The sequence below is a fragment of the Hylobates moloch genome, unplaced genomic scaffold (assembly GCF_009828535.3).
Source record: "Hylobates moloch isolate HMO894 unplaced genomic scaffold, HMol_V3 SCAFFOLD_1, whole genome shotgun sequence".
Taxonomy (NCBI): domain Eukaryota; kingdom Metazoa; phylum Chordata; class Mammalia; order Primates; family Hylobatidae; genus Hylobates; species Hylobates moloch.
The window spans coordinates 10,585,598-10,611,339 of NW_026652276.1; the positions used below are offsets into that span (position 1 = coordinate 10,585,598).

The 25,742-nt window shown below is 38.1% G+C and overlaps 1 protein-coding gene across 1 annotated transcript in view; it reads right to left on the reverse strand.

Annotated features, from left to right (window-relative positions):
• Window positions 1-833: 833 nt before the first annotated feature.
• Window positions 834-25,742, reverse strand: part of PSMD1 (proteasome 26S subunit, non-ATPase 1) — a 114,657-nt gene continuing 89,748 nt past the window's right edge. Inside the window, exons 18-25 of the mRNA XM_032753924.2 lie at window positions 24,445-24,561; window positions 17,467-17,569; window positions 12,074-12,243; window positions 9,892-9,984; window positions 8,380-8,466; window positions 7,649-7,795; window positions 2,900-3,055; window positions 834-1,121 (exon numbers count right to left, since the gene is read on the reverse strand). Coding sequence (XP_032609815.1) covers window positions 2,909-3,055; window positions 7,649-7,795; window positions 8,380-8,466; window positions 9,892-9,984; window positions 12,074-12,243; window positions 17,467-17,569; window positions 24,445-24,561 — 864 coding nt within the window. The 3' untranslated portion in view covers window positions 834-1,121; window positions 2,900-2,908. The remainder of the gene's footprint in view (window positions 1,122-2,899; window positions 3,056-7,648; window positions 7,796-8,379; window positions 8,467-9,891; window positions 9,985-12,073; window positions 12,244-17,466; window positions 17,570-24,444; window positions 24,562-25,742) is intronic.

A 25,742-nucleotide genomic window follows, 5' to 3' on the forward strand; every position in this document is an offset into this window, starting at 1 on the left:
AAGTGATGACACCCTCTATGCGATTAAAAAACTAGTTCAGGTGGTTAGAGTGGGAGGATTGCTTGAGCCCAGGAGTTTGAGACCAGCCTAAGCGACAGAGTGAGACTTTTTTTTTTTTTTTTTTTTGAGACAGCGTCTTGCCCTGTTGCCCAGGCTGTTGTGCAGTGGTGCAAACACAGCTCACTGCAGCCTCAACCTCCTGGGCTCAATTGATCTTCCCACCTCAGCCTCCTGAATAGCTGTGACTACAGGTGCATACCACCCTGCCTGGCTAATTTTATTTTTTATTTTTTTAGACAGTGTCTGTCACCCAGGCTGGAGTACACTGGCACGATCAACCCTCACTGCAGCCTCGACCTCCAAGCTCAGGTGATCCTCCCACCTCAGCCTCCTGAGTAGCTGGGACTACAGGCATGTGCCACTGTGCATGTCTAATTTTTTTTTTTTTTTGTAGAGGTGAGTTTTTGCCATGTTGCCCAGGCTGGTCTCAAACTCCTTGGCTCAAGCAATCTGCCCACCTTGGCCATCCAAAGTGCTGGGATTATAGGCGTGAGCCACCCTGCCCGGCCTACCCAGCTAATTTTTCAATTTTTTTGTAGAGATGGGGGTCTCACCATGTTGCCCTGGCTGATTAGACCCCATATTAAACAACAACTCACAACCACAACAAAACTGTAGAGAATTCTTGAGGTTGATGAGCAAGGTTTGATTTTTTTCCCTTCCATTATTTTCAAATGGTCTATAATTTAAGAATAGTTTGACTTTTTCAACAATATGAAAGTCATGCATGCTCATCCTAGTAAATCAAGACTCTGGCTCTTGGGATTTAGGCATTTCATGGTGTGGGGAGGATTAGATACATTTATTAAAAACCCAGGCTGAAAAACAAATGTCTTGTCCATCTGGAGATCTTATATTTATTTGAAAACCAAGTTCTGTGAAAGAGCACACTCAACAGTCATATATCTTCTCTTCAACCAAAGACTTGGAGACAGGGTTCTTCAGGTCAGCGCAGAGGCAACGATACATGCATTGAATAGCAGGTCTCAGCATAAATTTCCTCATAAGCATTCCCAATATGAGCCTGGACAATCTTCTTCTTCAGATAAGGAAATGAGATCCTGGGAAAGGGAAGAAAGAACAGTAGTAGCTAGGGTCATTCTTAATTTCAAGACATTATTTTTTTTCTCTTTTACTACTGCTGAAATCTAAAATTAGGCCCCAACCCCGCGCCTCTGCAGTCCTAATATACCAGTTTGTGCCACGACAGATTATAGTTTCCAAACTCCTAATGGACTGAATATTTTACCCCTTTGAAAACTAACAATTTCCAGCTATAAACCTCTAAGCCATTTTGTAGTTAACTGCCTTGAAAGCTGTAATCAAGGGTTTTCCATAAGGTATTGCCAAAGGCTTGATGGGAGCTAACGAGAGTCACCTCGATTCTCAGACAGACTGAGTGATCATGATAGCCTACACTGTCCTGTGCAAGTTGGGTAAAGCTTAGGAAACTATCAAGGCTGAAAGATAATTTTCAAAAGTAAGTTTAGAAAATAGGAAGGTTGGTATAAATCTCCCTTTCTCTAAGGCCCTAATAGTCTTCCTGAGGTATAAATATGTTTTCCTACTAATGGCAGGTTTCTGCCTTAATATTTATCTGAGATTTCTGCAAAGCTTTCCTTAATTGCTAGTCAGTATCTAACACACAGCATGCTAGATTTGCAACCAGACCTTTAAATATAACAAATGATACTGTCCTTATTTTTTTTAAAGAGTAGAATGAATTGGCCGGGTGCAGTGGCTCACGCCTAATCCCAGCACTTTGGGAGGCCGAGGTGGGCGGATCAGCTGAGGTCCATAGCTCGAGACCAACCTGACCAACATGGAGAAATCCTGTCACTACTAAAAATACAAAATCAGCCAGGTGTGGTGGCGCATGCCTGTAATCCCAGCTACTCGAAAGGCTGAGGCAGGAGAATCGCTTGAACCCAGGAGGCAGAGGTTGCGGTGAGCCAAGTTTGTGCCATTGCACTCCAGCCAAGAGCAACAAGAGTGAAACTCCGTCTCAAAAAAAAAAATTGTCTGAAAACGTGTTTGTGCTTGGGTGGAATTAGGAAACCTTTATGTCTCACAATGTCTTCAAATATGTGATGAACACTCAACAGAAAATGGGGAAATGAAGAATGGCAATTTCATGAAATTAGATTACTCTAATCTTTCCCATCTAAAGACTCCCTTTCAACACTGTTAAGACACTGAGATAGTAAATGATCTTTGTCAATGGACACAGGCTTGTGGTTAGTCTAACTGACTTCAAAGTCCCTATAAGCACTATGTCTTATACACAGTAGATGTTCAATAGCACCACAGAATAAATGTATGTTAAGGCTTCTATGCCAAAAATACTGCCCAAGGAGATGGGGAGAGAGAAAAATCAGTGAGAAGCCTATATTTGTGCTACTCAAAAGTGACACCTATGGGCCAGTGCCAGTCCACAACTATAACTGATCCACAAGGAGCTTACATCAGAATGCAAATCAACTTATCACTAAGCAAACTGCAGTTCAGCTGACATTTTGGGGAAGACTTTCTTGATGAAAGAAGCGTTGAGCAGATAGATTCTGGAGTAAGCTTCCTATCTCCTTATGGACCTATAAAAATAGTTTGCAGACCAGCCACTTTGAATAACATTAGTAGAGTACGAGTCAAAGAGGACAGAAAAAGGAATTTGTGGTTATATATGCAGAAAAAGGTTGAAAGAGGGGGAAGTTTTAATACTGTTTAGGTAAATAAGGATTAAACACAAAAGGAAGGAAAAAAGTGAGATGATGTCCTTGCAAAAAACATTTGTGAAGTATTGACAAAGAAGTTTCCCTTCATAATTTTGTTGCACACGCACCTCTGGTCCTTAATCATCAATATACTCAAATGGTTCTGGGGGTTCTGGCTCTTGTTCCTCCTCCTCGATTTTTGGGCCATGTGCTGCCACAGGTTCCACCAGCTCCTCAATGTCTTCACTGGTATCCTTCAGAATGATGATGCCTCCGATAGAGAGCTGAAAACACAGGGGCGTGCAGAAGCATAAGCTCCACTCACATTTCAAGCGTGCTCTACAATCTAGAGTAAATACTTGTTAAATGGTACTTTAAAACTATTTAAATGATCTGGAAGTGAAAAACTGGAGTAGAACTTTACTGGGATAAAGATAACTGTGATCTATACGAAGTATTTGCAAACTTAACCCAGTAGCTCTAGATGGTATAACATGTGATGCTGTTCTACTTGGATGATGCATCCCAATTTAGGAATAGTTATTTCCCAGCCATGGCCTTGACTACCAGCCTCAGTCTCACTGCAGGGAGAATGTTTACTGTCCAAATATAGTATCCTAATTCCTTCCTACTCAAGATGTGGTCCTGGGCCAGAAGCATCATTATCACCTGGAGCTTGTTAAAAATGCAGAAAAGCTGGCCCCACCCTAGATCTGCAGAATCTGCATTCTAACAAGATCCCAGTCAATCTGATGTACACTAAAGTTTAAGCAGCAGTCTAATGCATACTGTATGATTTGTGAGATGATAATCATTTTGAACACAAGAGAGTGTATAAATTAAAAGCGAATTTTTTCTCCAGCAATTTCAGGATGATGGAGAGAATAACACAGATATCCCAGATACCTGAGGGTTTTTCACTTTAATCTATAAATCCACATGATGCAAGCTGATGAAAAAATACACGGGAAACAAAAGGGAAGTAGACTGTAGCAGCAATTCTATTAAGCCCTCTCCCAAACATATTACAGAAGGTAAATTCAAACACTAAACTATTCACCCCTCTCTGGTGTGCTAATCTTATTCTATTTGCTTGCCTGTGTCAAAGGAAATGGAACGCTGCTCTATGTAATTAAATCAGTCAACAGTGGCAGGGCACATCTGGAAAAAGCATATTTCTACCAAAGCACATTACTGCGAAGGAAAAGAAGCACAAGTACATTAGTTAAATGATTCACATATGTATAAGCATCACTGCAGTTCAACCTAATCCAATTTTTACTCATCAGAACTCTGCCCTGCCATGCTATAAAACTGGTGTGCTTCGTGAACTCCAAACTATTTCCCTTCTCCCAACACACACATATCTATACATTTTTCTACAACCCCTTCCCTTAAAAAGTTTGCTTTCCTTGAAGAGGATCCATTTTATGAATGGACCCTGCCTTTACTGCCAATACTCCCAGAATGGAGTATAGGGCCACTGTCCTAATCCTCCATAGCCTAAAAGTTTACTTGAACCTAATGGACCAAATGGAGATGAATCTCCTACCAAACAGAAGAAAATACCCATGTTCACACGAAGACTTTCTATTGTTTGGAAAATGTGGATCCAGGTTATGCTATTTCATGCTTAACTGGAATGAAATAATCCAACTTAATCAAAGGAGGGCCTCATCATACAAAAACAACAATAACAACAACAAAAAAATCCCAAAATCAATAATCCAAATCAACACATGGAAAGGGCTGTTTATAGCTATACATGGTCTAGGTTTGTTAATGCTTTATACGTTGGTGAGAAAGTTCGCACCCTCTATGCATAAGATACACGATTTTCTGTTCTCTGGGGAGACTAATTACAACTGTAGATATAGGCAATGAAACACTTCCTCTTGCTTCACAGTGGACAGGAAGCAGGGTAGGAATGTTACTTGTTTCTGAAACTACAGCGGCCTCTTTCAAATGCAGTGTCTGAGGAAGGGTCCCATGACCTTGCCACTGAGGGTAGGGGAGTGAGTCACTGCACATACACAGAGGCAGTGTTTTCTTTTTTAAAATGAGATATATTAACATAAAATTCATTCTCTCAAAGTATACAATTTAGTACATTCACAAACTTGTGCAGCTATTAATAGTTCTGCTATCTAATTCAAAAATATCTGCATCAACCTAAAGAAATTGTGCGCCCATTAGCAGCCACTCTCCATTCTCCCCTTCCCCTGTCCTTGGTAACCACCAATCTAACTTGTCTCTATAGATTTGCCTTTTCTGAACGTTTCACATAAAGGGAACCATACCATATGCAGTCTTCTATGTCTGGCTTCTTTTACTTAAAATAATGTTTTCAAGGTTCACACACACTGTAGCATATATCAGTAAGTCTTTCCTTTTTATGGCCAAATAATATTCCATTATTATCTCACATTATTCATTCATCAGTTGATAAGACATTTAAGTTGCTTCCGTTTTATGGCTATTATGAATCATGCTGTTATGAGCATTAGTGTGTAAGTTTTTGTGTGGGCACAGTTTTCTCTTCTCTTAGGTATGGAATGGAATTGCTGGGTCATATGATAAGACTACATTTAACTTTTTGAGGAACTGCCAAACTCTTTTTTTCCACTGTGGCTGTAACTTTACTTTCCTACTATTACTCTGTGAGGGTTCCAATTTCTGCACATTCTTGTCAATGATTATTATTGTGTGGTCTTTTTGATTATAGCCATCCTGGTGGGTAGAATGTGGTATCTTCTTATGGTTTTGTGTTTCTTTTTAAATTAAGAGATGGGGTCTTGCTATGTTGCCCAAGCTGGTGTCCGGTGGCTGTTCATAGGCACAATCATATTGCACTACAGCCTCGAGCTACTGGGCTCAAGCAATCCTCCTGCCTCGGCCTCCCATGTAGCTGGGACTGTAAGTGGGAATCACTGCACCTGTTATGGTTTTGATTTGCATTTCCCTAATGAGTAATGATGTTGAGCATCTTTTCATGTGCTTATTTGCCCATCTGTACATCTTTTTTGGAGAAATGTCTATTCAGATCATTTGCCTGTTTTAAATTAGGTTGTCTTTTTATTGTTGAGTTGGAGGAGCTCTTTATATGTTCTAGATATAACTGTCTTATCAGATAAATGATTTGAAAATATTTTCTCCTATTCTATAAAGTTTGTATTCCCTGATTAGTGTGTCCACTAAAGTCAATGCTCAATTAACTTAGTAGTCAGCTAACAACTGGACAGGAATTTCCTTAAACACTTTGGAACACAAAGTCTCCCACTCTTTGGAGGAGTGTGTGTGTGTGTGTGTGTGTGTGTGTGTGTGTGTGTGTGTGTAGGGCTATACCTTCAACAGGACTCCTCACTTCTTCCTTGCACAGACATAGGCGGTCTTTTAATTCATAGGTGGACCAACTGTTATAGCTATCTCTGACTTAATTTGAGCAAAGGCTTAGCAATCATTTAGTTTCCTACTGTGGTAAACAGTGTGCTCATATGGCCTTAAGGCACTGAGCATGTGCCTCACTGTCTTAATTCATAATTATCAAAAACACTAGTTATTTCACGTGCTTAGAGTATGCACTAGTTGTGTCCTAATACATCTGTTCTGGATTCCCATGCTACTGGCAAGATAAGTTTATAGACACAGTTAGAATACATTCTCTGTAAAACCGCCACTGAGATGAACCAGGTTGCAGATCAGACAGTGACCGCATTAAAGGTATCCATTGATGATTCTGTCCATTCATTTAACACTACACAGCAACTACTACAGATCAGGCAGTGCTACAGATTAGCATTTACCATTGTTTTAGGTGCTTTACATGTAACAACCTATTTAATCTCCACAACATCAGCAGGAGGTAGGTAGCATTACCTACCAATTTAACAGATGAGGAAACTGAAATACAAAGATTAAATGGCTTGTCTTAGTCACACAGCTAATAGTAGAAATAAAAACGCAGTTATGCCAAATTCCAGCTCTAAACCACTACATACACTATCTTGCATCCCTTGGCTTTATCTCTTCTAGCTGATAAATTAGTCAGGTAAGACCCCGACTCACAATTATAGGTAGGAGTTGCCTTTGACCCACCATCAGGTTGATAAGTTTACTCTTGTATAAGGATAAGGATCTAGAAATCGAATCTCTGACATTTTAGACAGATCTAGCATCTGGATGTCTTGGATGGGTCTACTGATGGCGCCCTAGTTTTCTATAAGAACCTGGAAGATAAAGGCAGTATCATGCTCATATTTCTGATAAGCATTTGTTTCTAACATGCAGCACTCTGTCTTGGAATAAATTAAATTCCATGAAGATCCTTTTCTAACTAAAATGCAATGCATTTATGACAATGGTGTAATAAAATAGAAAAAAAAAAAAGACAACGGTGTAATTACCATAATAATCAACACTTATTGAGCAGTCCCAAGTCTTGTTCTCAGTGCTTGTTCAATCTGTGCCTCATTTCTGAGTCAGGGATGGTAATCTCTATTTTATACTAAAGAAAACTGAGGCAGAGAGAGATTTAGTACCTGGCCTAAGGCCACTTAGCCTGAGCCATATACTCAAGATTCAAATCCCGTATGCTTGGCTGTGGAGTCTATATTCCTAATCAAATTGCTGTATTAGGAACTCCTACGTCGTGTGTCTGTGGTAGAAGACGGGAGTTTGTAGGGTTACACAGGGAAAAGAAAAATTCTCCCAAATCTATATGAAATGGAAAAGAACATTCTCTCTTTTGTTAAATAATTTCTTAGAACTAGTGAGCTTGCTCCAATGCTTTGGAGATTTACCATTCTCTATCAATATTCTATTGTTGTATGGATTAATATCCCACTGGTATATACAGCTAAGAGTCACTGGTGACTTACTGGTTTGAAAGGCTGGTATCTACAGGTCTCCGGCATGGTTAGGACCTTAAGCTGGGCAGGCATAACTCGGGCTGGGTTATCCAATAACTGGAAGTTTGGCTCGGGTTCTTTTTTCTTCTCTTTTTCTTCCTTTTTCTCTGCCTCATCCTATAAAATAAAATTTTAAAAAAGCTCAATAGAAGTTCATTTCTGTTCCACAGAACTGAGTAACATCTGAAGTTTACTGAGCAGCTATAAGGTACAAGAGGTAGTGGTCGTTAGTAATGGAAGTACAACTAAAGTGCTATCAGACTCAGAGGAGGGAAAAGTAACTCTGCTTAGGAAAGAGAATGGTATTTGACTTGGTTTTAAAGGATAAAAAGTTTTCTACCAGTAGAGATCATAAAAAGGTCTGCCTAAACAAATGATAATCCCTTTGCTTGAAAGGGTTTTTCTTTCTCCTACCTCATCATCTTGCCTGTGGAAAAACCTACTTTGCCCTTCAAAACCTATTTTAGTTGTCATTTGCTCCAGGAACTTTTTACTGATTTGTACCCTTCTATTCTTCCCATGAATGGATATATTTTCTAGAGTGTCTTTCAAGTACAATTTGATGATTCTACATGCTGGGAACAGGACAATTATTTGAAGGAAGCCAACAACAAGGTAGAATAATATTCAACTAAGGAAGAATCTCGACCATGACAGAGACAGAGATACTTCAATCCATATGACCACCAAGTTATACCTACCACTTCCATTTTCTCCTCCTCTTTTTTTTCCTTTTCTTTTTCCTTCTTTTTAGCCTTGGCAGTTATAGATAATACAGCAGTAGAAACCTAGGGGAAATGAGCAGGGTAAATTGTTGTAATCCCTTACTGACATACAAACATGCAAGCCCTAGAGAACTCAGTCCTACAACACTATTCTATTTCCTAGCAGTAAGTATTACATATACATATATATAAAAGAATAAATGGGAAAACTAAGCAGGACATTTACTGAAATAATTTACTACTCTTGTCATCAAGTGAATCTTTAGTTCTTGGAGGCTTGTGTCCAATATAACTCTTCCCTTTTTTTGATCTGCAGCCTACCTTGGATATGAATTTGCTATCATGTACTTCCAAGATTAAGATTTGGGTGCTATAGCCTTTTTGCTTTACGGGAAAGCAATGGGAAATAGAACAATTTCCTTCAGTGCTAGTTGTAGAGATATTCTCTCTGGACTACATGTCTTACAATGCTAATACACAGTGGGTGAGTGGTTAGCCTACATTATTCTCCTTCATGGGTCTCACTGAAAACAAAGGTGAAAAGCTGGGCAATACTGGTGTAAAAGCTGATTTTGTTTCAGACCCAAAGGAAGGTCTGAAACATAGCTGATGAAACAAGATGCTGTCAAGGATATTCCTTAACTGCCACCCTCAAATTTGGTTAATTACCCTTACTTATACACAAAATTTACAGCAAATAATCAACAACTGGCCAATATGAAAATTATCATGAGAGAAAGAGCCATTTTCCTATATATAAGGTATCAAAAAAGTATAATTTTACTGAGTGAAACTTTATGGGCAAGTACAACTCTTTAATGTATTATTCTTTAATACAGGAGTGTCCTCATACATGGTTGGAGTATAAAGTGATTATGTCCATTTTGAAAGGCAAATTAGTTAATAACTATGAACATAATGAGCATTACTTTTCATCAAGTAACCTGACATCCAGGATTCTAACCTACAGATATACTCACACAGTGCACAAATACATGTGTATAAAGACTTTCAATTGTAGGCTCACTTGTGTAGGGGTAACAAATGAGAAATAACCTTAAATGAATATCAAAGAAAAAAACTGGTAAAACAAACAGTACTAACACACAGTAAAGGCATTGTTTTGCAGCTCTGGGAAAAAATGAGATCTGTATACATTGAAAGTTTTAAAAATAAACAAATATATAGTTAATGTGAAAACAACAAGATGTAGAAAAGTATGTAAAGAATAATTCTATTTGTGGTATAAAAAGTACAGACATGTGCAGAGAAAACCTTCAGAGGGATTCAGAAGTTGTGACTCCTGTGACATGAGACTTGGATGACCAAGAGACAAAAAGGACTTTTACTTCATATTCTTGTGTAATGTCAAATGTTAGCATAAGAAGTGTTACTTTTAAAACATAAAACATAGTTAAAGAAAAAGTAAAATACTCAGTGGCTCCTATATTTAAGTACAAATGCTGCTAAAAGGAACAAAGAACCTACCTTTTCCTTTTCTTTTTCTTTTGGTACTTCCAGAGGGGCAGGATATGCAAATGTGGATGGTTTACAGTTCGATTTATACTGAACTTTCGGCATCTGAAGAAATTCCATTAAAATAACATTGGCTTTAAGCATTCTGTAATCTCCACAAGCATACAGATACAAAAGGAGACCAAAGTTTTAATGCAGGCTATATGTTCAACTATGTTATGACTCCACTCTGAAAGGCATGTCTTCTTTTACTGATTTAGTTTTTAGGTTCTTTACAGAATTACTTGCAGTTCTCTATACTTTTCTTAATCTCTGTGCCTTTGAATGGGCATCCCTTTAGCTTTACGAACAAACCAACCTGCTTCAATGGGTAAGTTCTATTCATGGTGTGAGCATCAGATGAACCATTTTCTCCTTTGTAAAGCATTTGATGGTCTATCCTGCATACAAACTGCCATTTCCCTTCTTTGTACCAGACTAGTACATTACACTAGCCTGTATACAGTTTCCACACCATATATAATCATGCCTTGTAAGAGTCTAACATGAGCCTAATAGAAAGTCAGCTTTACATTACCTAGTGACCAGTTTTAAAGTTCTTTGGTCTGAATTCTTCCTTTCTTTCTTTTTTGAGACAGAGTTTCATTCTGTTACCCAGACTGGAGTGCAGTGGTGCAATCTCAGCTCACTGCAACCTCTGACTCCGGGGTTCAAGCGATTCTCCTGCCTCAGCCTCCCAAGTAGCTGGGACTACAGATGTGCACAACCACACCTGGCCTGAATTTTTCTCTATTTACCCAATCTGCATTGATGGAGGATGATAATAAACACCACCATAAGGAAAAAGAACCTTATCTTCTCCATCCCATTTTCATTACAAAGAGTACAAACAGCAATCACAAAATTGTTTGGCAGAGAATAAAATAGGTTTTACAGGATGTTTAATTACAATGTTAAAAGTTAGGGATTGGGAAACCAACGGATTCTTGTTCTGACAGTAAAGCTGCTCAATATTTACAAATGTGAGCAGTTTTAATACCAAAACACTTAACAAAGGATAACCGGCTGTACAGCTATACTGAAAAATCAATACAAAGAAATATTCTATTTTTACCAGTTTTAAGCCTAAAACTTTTCCACTCTGAAAATTTAGTAGAACATTTCAACAATGATGACCAGATGTAAGAGTTATTTAAAGGTCAAAAAGCCTTTTGACTTTTAAAGAACAAGAAGATGAATCATCAAGTCACAGGACTAAGAAAGACCTAAACACAAACTCCATTAAAAAAAATGACTACAAATGTGATGACAGGGCATGCAGTGCCTTAAATTTCTGACTTAAGTGAGCAGTTACATTCCATCAGATTCCCTAGCTCCTCATAGTTGGTCTTGTTTCCTGCTTCTACCAAAGGGTCATCCTCCTATTTTGCTTTTTCCCTTTAGTAATAATTCTTTCTTCCATCAACCACTCGAGTATCAGATAACTCTGAAAAACTAAATCTCAAAGATTTAGTTTAGGTTTGCATTCTTCCTTGCCTAGATTACTGCAATAGCATTGTAATGAGTTTCCACTGATACCAGAAAGATCTTTCTAAATGGAAATCTCATGTTCATTTATCATTTGAAATCCTTCAACAGTTCCCAGCCTTTAGTATTAAATAAAATTCATCACAGTGGTATATAAAGCCTCTTTATATCTTTATATTTAGCCCCCTCTCTCAGCATTCTTTCTCAACTAATTACTTGAAGTTACACAGCTAGTAAGGAGATATGATTTTCAAAACTTTCAATGACACACTCCATTCAAAAAGGTGACGATTCAACTTGAAGGGAAAATGTTATTATAAGATGTTAACTCATCTTTTTTTGAGGCGGAGTCTTGCTCTGTCGCCCAGGCTGGAGTGCAGTGACACAATCTCGGCTCACTGCAAGCTCCACCTCCTGGGTTCACGCCATTCTCCTGCCTCAGCCTCTCCGAGTAGCTGGGACTACAGGCGCCCGCCACCACGCCCGGCTAATTTTTTTTTTGTATTTTTAGTAGAGACGGGGTTTCACCGTGGTCTCGATCTCCTGACCTCGTGATCCGCCCGCCTCGGCCTTTAAAATTTAATGGAAATCCTTGCAAGTGGGCAGTAAATATGAATAAGATACAGTGAAAAGGAAATACTACAAAGCTGAGGTCTCACAGACATACCTTTAAGTCCTTGTTAAGGCCAATGACACAGGTAGGGGTATAAGCCAATGACAGGAAGTGTGAAAGAGGAAACCAGAACCAGAACTGGGTAAATACAAGGACGCCAACCACAGAAGGCATATGAGTGTGCCCAGTCCTGGACTGTAAGGAGATTGTGACATTATGACCACCTGTAGAAAAATGAGAGAAACCATGAACAATAATAGTATTGTCCTATTATTATAGTAACAAACTTCAATCATCTTCTTTATCTTCAGCTTTTCTCCCTGAAGAGACCGAATCACTGACTTGAGTTCTCATAAACTTCAACTTCATTCCCTTGAAGTTGCACTTCAACTTCCCTTGAAGTTGCACTCTCTAGATTTTTCTCTACTACCACTAATTTTCTTTTTTCTCTCTCTTTTTTTTTTTTTTTTGAGATGGAGTCTCATTCTGTCAACCAGGCTGCAGTGCGGTGGTGCAATCTCAGCTCACTGCAACCTTCACCTCCAGGCTCAAGCAATTCTCATGCCTCAGCCTCCTGAATACCTGGGAATACAGGCATGCACCACCATGCCCAGCTAATTTTTGTATTTTTAGTAGAGACAGGGTCTCACCATGTTGGTCAGGCTGATCTCAAACTCCTGACCTCAAATGATCCACCTGCCTCGGCCTCCCAAAATGCTGGGATTACAGGTGTTTGAGCCACTAAGCCAGCTCTACTACCACTAATTTTACTGAGAGAGGATCAAGACTACAAATTTTTCTAATGCAGTTGCAGCACAGTGTTCTACGAGGATAGGATATTAAAAAGTGAGAAAGGACATGAGATTAATTCTATGCTCATAACAGTGAACACTACAGTATAGAACTTTTATGTAGCGCCAGGTGTGGTGGCTCACACCTGTAATCCCAGCACTTTGGGAGGCCAAGGTGGGTGGATTGCCTGAGATCAGGAGTTCGCGACCAGCCTGGGCAACATGGTAAAACCCAGTCTCCACTAAAATACAAAAAATTCGCCGGGTGTGGCGGTATGCACCTGTAGTCCCAGCTACAGGAGGGGCTGAGGCAGGAGAATTGCTTGAACCCAGGAGGTGGAGGTTGCAATGAGCTGAGATCATGCCACTGCACTCCAGGCTGGGTGACAGAGTGGGGCCAAAAAAAAAAAAAAAAAAAAAAAAAGAACTTTTATGTAATAAATGTCTAAAACAAAAATTGTTATAAATAAACAGAAGTAGAAGCGCCAAAACTTCACTGGTCCACAAGACAAACAGATAAAGTAAAAAAGCCCCAAACAAAAAAAGAAGATGAAAAAAGAAAAAGAAGAAAAGGAAAAGACAAACAGAGGCTGAAAGAGGAAGGAAGGAGAATACAGTGAGATGACTTGTAGTAAATCTGGCAGAGAAGAGGCAAAACATAGAATTATCCTCCTCTAATTCTTTTTTCTTAATATATAATTTTGTTTTTATATTTTTAATTAAAAATTTATTTTTCTTTTTTTTGTATTGCTCCTTGCAGAGCAGGGCTACCCTACAGGTAGTGGCCCAGAGTAGTCTCCCCCAATTCTTAACAAGTAACCCTAATATAGTAAAAACCAGTAAAAAACTGTGGTGGTGGTGAACAAACATGTGAAGGGGTGTAGTCTAAAATCATACACTTTAAAAAGTGGCAGCTGAAAGAGAAAAAAAAATTACAAAGCAGTAAAATGTTATCCCTAAATGTTGTTTTAAATACTCACCACCAAAAGAAGTAATCTGAAAAGGCTATATAATGTATTATTCAAACTATATGAAAATCTGGAAAAGGCAAAACTAAAACTGTGGAGACAGTTCAATTAGGATGAGTAGTAAGTTCAGGAGATCTATAGTACTGCATGATGACTACAGCTAATAATAACGTGCTGTATATTTGAAAATTGCTTAAAGAGATCTTAAATTTTCTCATAACAAAAAATGATAAGTATGTAAGGTGACAGATGTTAATTAGCTTGATTTAACTCTTTTACTATATATATATATATCAAAGCGCCATGTACACTCTATGTACAATTTCTATTTGTCAACCATACCTTAATAAAATAAATAAAAATAAATTTTTTAAAAAGAAAAAGAATGAAAAAGGGGATATCACTACAGATTCCATAGACATTGAGAAAGTAAGAGGGTATTATAAAAAACTTTCAATAAATTTGAAACTTTATTTATTAAAACAAAATAAAATAAAACTATGGAGACAGTAAAAAGGTCACGGACTTGTGGGGAGGGCAAGGAGGGATGAATAGGTTAAGCACAGGGAATTTTTAGGGTAGTGAAACTATTTTGTATGATACTGTTATGGTAGATACATGTCATTAAAGATCTGTCAAAACCCATAAAATGTACAACATAAAGAGTGAATTCTAATGTAAACTAGGGGCTTTAGTGAATAATAATGTGTCAATATTGGCTCATTGATTGTAAGCAAATATACCACACTAACACAAGATGCCAATAACAGGGGAAATTGGAGGGGCAAAGGGGACATATGGAAACTGCATTTCTTGCTCAATTTTTTCTGTAAATCCCCAAATTTTTAAAAGCCCAATTAAAAAAACTCAATTACTGATAAAATCCAGCCAATTAAGTATCTAGACTTAGTACAGATAACCTAAGAATGAAAAAGCTGCAATAAAAGAAATGGGCACTGAATCCATTTAAATATGAAACTAAGACCATACAATTGTAAGAATTATGATTTCTGAAGACAATGTAAATATCACAAACTGTTGACAACATAAACACAATATAAAATATTGGAAGGTAGTGAAGAATGAGAAGGGAGAAACTATGGATATCCACATATGTAGCTTGTAAATGGGAGGGAATCAATACCATCTAGAATTGAAATGGTTTACTTTACCTAAAATATTTATATAATTTTTTTTATCTATAAACAGCTACAAGGAAATATTTTTCAAATTAAAAAGAAAGAAAAGTAAACTATGCCTCAATATTAAAATTTTAACCAGAAAACTCTCAACTTCTTGGAAAATAAAAACTAACCAAACAAAAAAACTCCATTAGACAAATAGGTTAAAAGAGAGGAACATCTGCCTCAAAAATTTAGAACACCAAAGTTATAAAACAGCAAATAAAGATAAGATCAAAAATAAAGAATTTACAAAAAAAGAACAGAGTAAGTACATAAATAGAGAAATTACTGGCAAACCTAATAAAGAAAAAAAGATTAATCAAATTAGAAAGGAGATGTGGATTTTTTTTTAAAAGAAAGAGGCCATATGAGGGAGATTATCTAAAATTACAAAAGGACTCTGAAAACTGTGGTATGATTAAAAGACTCTCAGCAAGTAGAAAACCCAAAAAGATTAAAAACAAAATTTATGACAGTTATCAAATAATGGCAGCTTCTTTTCCTGATCTCCTTCACTACAAATATACACACATTCCTATTTGACTGAGGAAAGAATGACTGCAACAAATAAGGCTAACAGTGTTTTTCTTAGAATATAATGGCTAATAAATGTGAAAAAAATGCTCCCTTAATAATAGAATTGCTGTAAAAACCTTGAGATGTTATTCCTCACCTTTCAAATTAGCAAAAATAAAAAGGATTATATTCACATGGATAGGGTACATCAAGAAAAAGAATCACATAGTTGAACAATGAAGTATGTATCTGCTCTTCTCCTCTTGAGAGGTCACCAATAGCCGGGCGCGGTGGCTCACACCTGTAATCCCAGCACTTTGGGAGGCCGAGATGGGCAGATCACGAGGTCAGGAGATCGAGACCATCCTGGCTAACACCGTGAAACCCCGTCTCTACTAAAAATACAAAAAAATTAGCTGGGCGTGCTGGCGGGCGCCTGTAGTCACAGCTACTGGGGAGGCTGAGACAGGAGAATGGCGTGAACCTGGGAGGCGGAGCTTGCAGTGAGCCGAGATCGCGCCACTGCACTCCAGCCTGGACAAGAGAGCGGGACTCCGTCTCAAAAAAAAAAAAAGGGAGGTCACCAATAATAACGTTAAGGCATATGTCAAATGAACCCCAAGTCTAAGGAACTAAAGCACACCACTCTATCTTTTGAAACAGACTATGGTATTATGGTGGACAGTGAGAATTCTGGAGCCAGATGACACAGTGTGCTCTGTATGCATTTATTAAGTAAATATTCAATTTACCTTATTTTATAAGTGATTTGGCTGCTAGAATTTATTTAAAATGTTTTCCTCAAAAATGATTCAATGTCAACTTGTTTAAAATTCATATAATACTAAGAAAATTAAAGGAAAAATAAGTTGGCTGGGCACAGTGGTTCACAGCTACAATCCCAGCACTTTGGAAGGTCGAGGTGGGAACACTGCTCGAGTCCAGGAGTTCAAGACAAGCCTGAGCAACATAGTGAGACCCTTAGGGAGATCCTATCTCTACAAGAAGTTTAAACAATTAGTTGAGTGTGGTGACATATGCCTATAGTCTCAGCTACTTGGGAGGCTGAGGCAAGAGGACTGCCTGAGCCCAGGAGGTTAAGGCTGCAGCAAGCCATGCTCGTGCCACTACACTCCAGCTTGGGTGACAGAGTGAGACTGTCTTCAAAGAAGAAAAACAAAAAACCAACCAACAGTCACTTTACTAAGTGACAGGCACTGTCACCACTGTCACTGTCACCCAGGCTGGAATGCAGTGAAGCAATCTTGGTTTACTGCAACCTCAGCCTCTCAGGTTCAAGTGATTCTCCTGCCTCAGCCTCCTGAGTGGCTGGGATTGCAGGCGCATGCCACCACTCCTGGCTAATGTTTTGGATTTTTAGTAGAGACAGGGTTTCACCTTGTTGGCCAGGCTGGTCTTGAACTCCTGACCTCAGGTGATCCACCTGCCTTGGGCTCCCAAAGTGCTGGGATTACAGACGTGAGCCACCGTGCCTGGCCAACAGCCTGTACTCTATTTTTTTTTTTTTTTTTTTTTTTTTTGAGACCGAGTTTTGCTCTTGTTGCCCCGGCTGGAATGCAATGGCGCGATCTCGACTCACCGCAATCTCCACTTCCTGGGTTCAAGTGATACTCCTGCCTCAGCTTCTCAAGTAGCTAGGATTACAGGCATGTGCCACCACGCCCGGGTAATTTTATATTTTTAGTAGAGACGGGGTTTCTCCATGTTGGTCAGGCTGGCCTCGAACTCCCAACCTCAGGTGATCTGCCCGCCTTAGCCTCCCAAAGTGCTGGGATTATAGGCGTGAACCACCGCGCCTGGCCTGTACTCTTAAATGTACCTGATCTCTATGAACTGCAGGCTCCAAATTTTCTCCAGGAATAATTTGCCTCAGACTCAATTTCCATTATGTCATATAGTTAGAGCAGATAGTTATTTTATTAGATTTAGTTTAAATAAATAAATCTTGAAGACTTAAAAACATTTACCTGCATCCAATATGCCCTGGGCCAGAATAGCGCCAAACTTGGCCATGACATCATCATGCTTATCATTGATGACTTTGGAATACAGCTGTCTGAACTGATTCACCTGAAGGGGCAAGAGAAAGAATTATAGTCTAAGTCTACTCATTTGTGGTACCATTTTAGAACAGGGAATAATATTGCTCCAATGATAATGAGAGTTAGTTCTGAGTTTCGTAATGCTCAAGAGAGGGATATGGACCAGACTTGAAGGCAGAGCAGTTCCGTGGTTGAGATCACGGGTGTTATGACTTTTTAGTGTGGGAGCACCAGCTCTGTCTTCAATCCTCATTCCACAGTGGATGTTTAAAGGTCAAAGGAATATTGAATGCGATTTCATACATTACCACTGTTAGCCAGCAGGCCTAAAGAGTCCCAGCAAACACTAAGCCTTTCATTGCATTTTGAATTATAGCTATTCTGTTTACCACCAACCTTGCGGGTTTCCTAAAAAGTATAGTCCTTCAGTTCCACCTTAAAGTAAATTACCCTTCACCAAAGCTGTGTGAGGTATCTTTTGGATTAAGTATATTCACATAAAGTAAAGATTTCCATTATCTACTCACATTAATTTTCTGAGGACTCATCAGAATGTGTACTTGTACCAAAAGGAGCATATCAGAATGGAAAATGTGCTGACTCACTTAGGGTGGGATTACTGGTAATTCTTTATCCTTTCTGCATTTTCTAAAATTAATATGTATTATTTTGATTAGAAAATATATTTATAAAATATATTCTGTATGAATAAAGAGAGTGATTCCTTTAAATCTGTTTGGGTGACAATAAGTAAACTATTTTATGCTTCTTCTATGTCTTACACTTCTCTGTTTTCCCAACAGTGCTTTTCAAATGGTAGGCACCCAGGAAGAAGTCGGCTTGTTCAAGAAGCACATAATCATGGAGCTCCCCAAATCTGCCAAAAGCAGAAAATACCAAATTTGAGTTTCCTAATATAAAGACTTTATCTGCATTACATATTCTTTCAGAATCTTTTCCCCCTTTCATTTGTCTTGGTCTGGGAGGCCACAATGTGATATAGTGGCAGAATAATAGAATCGCACAATCCTGGCTTATAAGCTATTCTTATAAGCTGTTTGGGTAAGTTACTACCTTTTATGAACCTCAGTATCTTCATCTCTACAGGGATGTTAGCACCTACCTTACGTGGCTATTATAGGATTATATGAGGTAACATATATGTAGTGTAACGTATAAAGGGCATCTCATAGTTCAATAAGCATGACTGTTTCACCATATGGGGGAAGAATCCTACCAATCCCTCCTATTATCTCTGCAATCTAAATGCTACTAACAAAATAATATTCCTTGAACATGGTTCTCATTTTTTATTCACAGGCAGCAACAGAATATAGTGGGGAAACAATGAACTAACTCTGCCACTACCTAGCACACAACCACTTAAGTCACTTACTTCTCTAGGATTTCTTTAACTATAAAACCTAGCATGATTAAATCGTCACTAAATTCCCCTCTACTTAAAAAAATTCTCATGTGGCCGGGTGTGGTGGGTCATGACTGTAATCCCAGCACTTTGGGGGAGGCCGAGGCAGGTGAATCACCTGAGGTCAGGAGTTTGAGACCAGCCTGCCCAATATGGCGAAGCCCCATCTCTACTAAAAATACAAAAAACTGAGCTGGGCATTGGTGGCGGGCGCCTGTAATCCCAGCTACTCAGGAGGCTAAGGCAGGAGAATCGCTTGAACCCGGGAGGCAAAGGTTGCGGTGAACCGAGATTGTGTCACTGCACTCCAGCCTGGGCGACAAGAGCAAAACTCCATCCCCCCCACAAAAAAAAAAAAAAAAAAAATCTCATGTTTGACGCTTTTATTCTGGTTCAACAAGTCAAATTCCTTTGATTCTGAACTTATTTTAGATGAACATTTACATTACCTTATATAGGATGGAAATTTTATGTGCTAAAGGCTTAAGAAATATTTCATGAAATTATAAAAAGAAACATAGAACAAAGCACTGAATGTACATTATAGGGAAGAATTTAAATTTAAAATTGTACCCAAAACAACAGAAAAGCATTCAGTAAAACTGAAAAATGGATTAAAAAAATCAGTCCAACTATATAATAGCCTTATCTAATATTAAATAGAATGCTCTAAAAAGCTAGTTTTTATCATTTTAAATTTCTTTCTCACATTTTATTTCTTATGTATCAGTAACTTAATTTTCATTACTGTAATTCTTGGTAAAGAATTATTTTAGTAGATTAGGACATACATTAAATTTGGAAGGCAGCTTTGAGACCATCTGGTCTACTCCCTCTATTCACATCTAGTTACAGATATGAAGACTAAAAAGACAAGCAAAAGAATTGGTTTGCTTGCTATCACAAGCAATTAATGGTAATCAGGGTGAGGATTAAGATTTTCTAACTCAATGTCATTGTTATGAATAGTATGGTCTCCCTCCACCAAAAAAATCAAAAAGTAGAATTTGCAGGAGAAAAATCATATTAGTTTCCCATTTTATATCATGACAATCTCACAAAAAAAGACAATTAAAATTTTATGCAGCACTGTGATCCATGCATTGTACTATGTATGAGTATTTAAAATCTACCTTCTCAAAAAGCTGCATTTTTAACATTCATCTCATGTTTTTACTTGTATACTCTATACTGCTGGAAAAAAGCCCACTCTTAGATGTCAGGGAGAAAGCAATAAAGTTCCTTGGAGTTGTTTCTGTTAGTACTTATCATCTGAGTGTGACTCCTCCTTTCTATTTTTCTATCTTCCTGGTTATGGAAATGTAGCTGTACATCAAGGATCAGTTTTGGAGGTGTTTTTTCTGTCTGCGAAATTGTATTTGTGATTATGACTTCAACTATATGTCTGTAATTCCTTCCATGAAATCCTTGAGGTAAGATGTATTTTGGAATTCAGAATTTAGAAGGCTAACATGATACATACCCATATATTATACAATACTCCCAGTGTAGTATTGCTCTATATATTATGATATCCCATAATCAAATAAATTATTTCTGAAGTAGCACAATATATGAATATTTATACTAAGTAGGATAAATGATAATGAATTAATAATTGCATCCAAATGAGTCTTTAAAAACAAACAAACCTCTTTGAGTTTTCAGAGCTTTTTGGATTCTGTAATGGTAGATAAAGGGCTATGAACACACACATATATATGTATGTCTATATATGTGTGTATATATATATATATCTCTCTATATACTTTTTTTTCCCCTTGAGACAGTCTCACTGTGTCACCCACTACTTACAAATGTGTTATGCTATAAAATCATATATACAGTGATTTATTTTAGAACTGCAGGAGCTTAATTCTACTTCCAAAGAGGGTACTTGTCAATGATAGGAGAAGCTTTCCTGTACCAGGCCTTAGGCCAAATAATATTGGTAATAGGAACACCAGATTCTATATTTACAGTGTAATATTTTGATGTGAGTTTATATATGATACTTAATATGTACATGTTCAAGTAACAGTTAATGGTGATTTTTTTGTTGTTTTTTTAGAGATAGGGTCTTGGGATGTTGTTCAGGCTGGCCTTGAACTCCCAGGCTCAAGCGATTCTCCTGCCTCAGCCACTGTGCCCATCTTAATGGTGGATTTCATTTAACAAGAAAAACAAAAGATAGATAATTTAATGAAGAGGAGAGTTGGGTTTTTTGAGCAAAATAGCTCCAAGGACCTAAAAAAGAACATTACCCTTGTTAAATGTGAACCTTTGATCCAGGGATGTGTACATGTTCCTGGGTTTATGTTTGTGAGCATGAGCTAGCGAGAAACTGAGAGAAGCAAAGCAAAGATGTACTGGAGATACTTCAACTAAGAAGGCAATGTGTGGAGCTAAGTGTTTGGGATGTGACATATATTAATGGTTACATAAGACATTTCCTTTGGAAATTTCCATTGTGAATTTCACAAAATATCTGAGAAATTTCTCTTTTGAATTCCTTTGAGAGGGGTTTATAATTCTTGATGAAATTCACATTTGATCTTTATTTTTGAGCCATTTCCACTTTATTTCATGGACTGGTTTTGCAATCTTGCAATTAAGACTCTGTAGCCTTGAGAATCTACTCCCCTTCAGAGTTTCTCAACAGATTTTTCTTTTCGGCAACATGCTGTATACCATCCCCAAAATGTCAATTTTGTCTTGTTGGCAATTATCAGACAAAGGAAAGATGATATAAACTGTAGTCTATGAAATTCTTTATCACTTGCTTAATAACAGAAAACAATGAAATTAACTTTAAGCCTTTTTTTTTTTTGAGACAGAGTCTCGCTCTGTCGCCCAGGCTGGAGTGCAGTGGCGCAATCTCGGCTCACTGCAAGCTCCGCCTCCCGGGTTCACGCCATTCTCCTGCCTCAGCCTCTCCGAGTAGCTGGGACTACAGGCGCCCGCCACCACGCCCGGCTAATTTTTTGTATTTTTAGTAGAGACAGGGTTTCACCGTGGTCTCGATCTCCTGACCTCGTGATCCGCCCGCCTCGGCCTCCCAAAGTGCTGGGATTACAAGCGTGAACCACTGCGCTCGGCCAACTTTAAGAATTCTTAAGCTGAGTAACAACTTTGCTCTAAAGAGTAGTGTTTCCTGAAATAATTTTTGAGTTTCACACAGTCAATTTTGCTTTTTTAGTCAGTGGTATATACATTTACATTTATCTATCCAGTTTATATTAATGGCAAAAGCTACTAGCTGTGACTTCACTTTGACATTTTAATCAGTGTCTAAGATTCCGATACAATCTGAAGATGGGAGTGTGCCCCATGTATCTACACCAGGTAAGACTTGGTTCAACAACAGTTCCTGGAATGATTATCCAACTCCTAAAGGACTCTGCCGTTTTTGGAACAGAGATTACGATTGTAAAATCAATGAAATCCTACAGCAGAGGATGGGAGGACAGAACATTTGTCTTGCTGACAATACAAGTAACATGAAAGCAACATGTGGGGTCAAAGTGAATGTCTATGTATTACTGTTAGAGGAGGTGCAGTCCATGACCAAAATTTGTTTCTTTAATGACACTACTCAGTTGCATAACCTCCGAAAGCTCAGTTGAAGATCAGAAGCAGAAATAAAATATGTAAAAGCTACTCATGATAGCTGCTATATTTAAAAACAAAAAGAAATGTGGTGTTGGGAAAGATGTTTATGTTCTAGAAGATGTAGTGTATTAAGTAATATGTTATAAGAACAGGATGAGAAGCCAGATTCTATCTTTGTAATAATACAATTTTTGAAAGTCCTGAAAATGATTTTGAGACAGAAAGAGAAGCACTGAATAAATGAAGCAAAGATGACAGCAACTGTTTAGAACTTGAAATTTATTAAACAAAGCTCCATAAAATTAGAATGAATAATAAGTGAGTTCTGGAAATTTTTCTTTTCTCTACCTCCTCAAATCTACTTTGCTGAAAATGAGGGTGGTGGTCTATATTTGCTCGATGAGGCATAAGACACAATGCCAACAGTTTTTTCTGTTGTTAATTTTTCGACTACTTCCCATTATATGAGCAGGATTAATTAATACATGGATACTAAAGTCCCTAGCTTTAAGAATTAGAAGATCTGAAATTGCTGTGCAAGCTATACATGTCTATTTAGTATATCAAGCATGCTAATTTTAGTACATGTATTAAAAATAAGATACATGCATTTTCTGTTTCTTAGTAGAATGAGAAGTTTTGGCGGAAATGACAAGATACATGAGATATCAAACACCAACAACCTGAGGACTGAGAGATTATCATGAGATAATTTTATTTTATTTTTTGAGACAGGGTCTTGCTCTGTCACCCAGGCTGGAGTGCAGTGGCACAACCAGGGCTCACTGTAGCCTTGGCCTCCTGGGCTTAAGTGATCCTCCCACCTCAGCTCCCAAATAGCTGGGACTACAGGCGCATGCCACCATGCCCAGCTAATTCCTTTTTAATTCTTTGTAGCGATGGGGCCTCCCCCTATGTTGCCCAGGTTAGCCTTGAACTCCTGGGCTCAAGTGATCCCCTCACCTCAGCCTCCAGGAGTACTAGGATTATAGGAATGAACCACCGTGCTTGGCTGATCAGAGAATTTTAAAACAGGTGTCTCAAAACTATTATGGAGTGTGGGTGTGGATTGTGGAGGATATGTGAAGAGGATCTCTTTGGGGCAAGCTGGGTTGTGAGTCTTTCCCCCTCACTCCAAGTTTACAGAACAGGGGTTCAGAGGGTCCATTTGGAGTGTCCAATATGATCAGGGGCTGCTGTGCACTGAGGCATTAGCTATTAGCTGAGGTACTAGTACTGACAGCCTATTATATTCCTATCCAGAAGGGCAAAATGTGCAAGAGTGTTTCTGTGGAGCAGATGTGGGTCAAGTGGAAAAGAAAGCTGTCTTGGAGCCATTTGGAACTCCACCCAAAAAGATCGCCTAGGAGGGCAATGACATTCCAAAAGAGAATGTGGATGTACTCAATTCTAAACTAAGATGGTATGTACGATACAAAGTGACTGCAGGCTTTTTAAAAATTACTTTAGAAGGATATATCAAAAAAGTCATGGACTGCCTGAGTTTGCATCCTGTATTATCAGAGGAAAAAGTTATCCCACTGAATACATTTTAAAAGGACAGTGAAAGGCAAAAAAAAGAGTTCATTTTATGATTTTAACACCCCAAGAGTTGTAATTTTTCAAGCATGGTTGTATACTTAAATTAACAAAAGGAACATTAAGTCTGTAAAAAATACATTTAAAGGGCATTACATATTTAAAGTTTCCCCATTCTCTTATACTCTAAAATGCTCTCTTTACTTTTACTTTCTGTGACTTCAGTGTTCACCATATTTGAAGTAAAAAATGTCCTCAAAAGATGATAAGTTACTAAAGAAAAGGCCAAACCATCTCTCTTCCAGGGAATTTCTTTGTTTGCTCACCTTTGGACAAGTGATTTCAGTCTGCTGGATCATGATGAGAGCTGAAGCTATGAGTGCCCCTTGCCTCACGTAGTTCACGGGGTCGTTTGTCATTGGTTCTAGCAAATTAATGGCTTCCTGAAAGAATTAAAAAAAAAACAAACACAACTTTTAAATAAAGTTGATATGGCTGAACTTTCAATTTATGGTCATATGCCATATAACAACATTCTGGGAAATGACACACTGCATATATGATGGTAGTCCCGTTATAATGGAGTTGAAAAATTCCTATTGCCTAAGTGACTTATTGATGATACTGGCCCTGTGTAGGCCTAGTATAATGTATGTGTGTCTTAGTTTTTTACAAAAAAGTTTAAAAAATATAAATAAATCATTTTGCAAACACAGAAAACCTTACAGAACATAAAGAAAAAATATTTTTGAACAGTGGTACAATTTTTTTTTTTTTTTGAGATTGAGCTTCGCTCTTGTCACCAAGACTGGAGTGCAATGGCATGATCTCGGCTCACTGCAACTCCTGCCTCCTGGGTTTAAGAAATTCTCCTGACTCAGCCTCCAGAGTAGCTGGGATTACAAGTGCATGCTACCACCCCCAGCTAATTTTTGTATTTTTAGTAGAGATGAGTTTCGCCACATTGGCCAGGCTGACCTCCTGACCTCAGATGATCCACCCACCTCGGCCTTCCAAAGTGCTGGGATTATAGGCGTGAGCCACTGCGCCCGCCCAGGTTTGTGTTTTAAACCAAGTGTTACTATAAGAGTCAAAAAATTAAAAATAATTAAAAATTTATAAAAAAAGATAAGCTAAGATCAATTATTGAAGAAAAAAATGTATAAATTTAGTAGCCAAAGTGTATAGTGTTTATAAAGTCTATTATAGTGACAATAGTGTCCTAGGCCTCACATTCACTCAATACTCATTGACTCACCCAGAGCAAGTTCCAGTCCTACAAGTTCCATTCAGGGTTAAGTGCCCTAAATAGTTATATGATTTTTTATCTTTTATACTGTATTTTTACTGTACCTTTTGTATGTTTAGATACACCAATACCACTGTGTTATAACTGCCTATTCAGTACAGTAACATGACATACAGGTTTGTATTCTGGAAGCAACAGACCATAACTATCTATGTTTGTGTAAGTATACTCTATGATGTTTGCACAATCACGAAATCGCCATTTCTCAGAACATATCTCTGTTCTTAAATGATGCTCAACTATATCTACTGTCACTCTAAGTCAATATTTTCATCCAACAGCATAGTAAGAAGTTAATTAACAACTACGTGAATG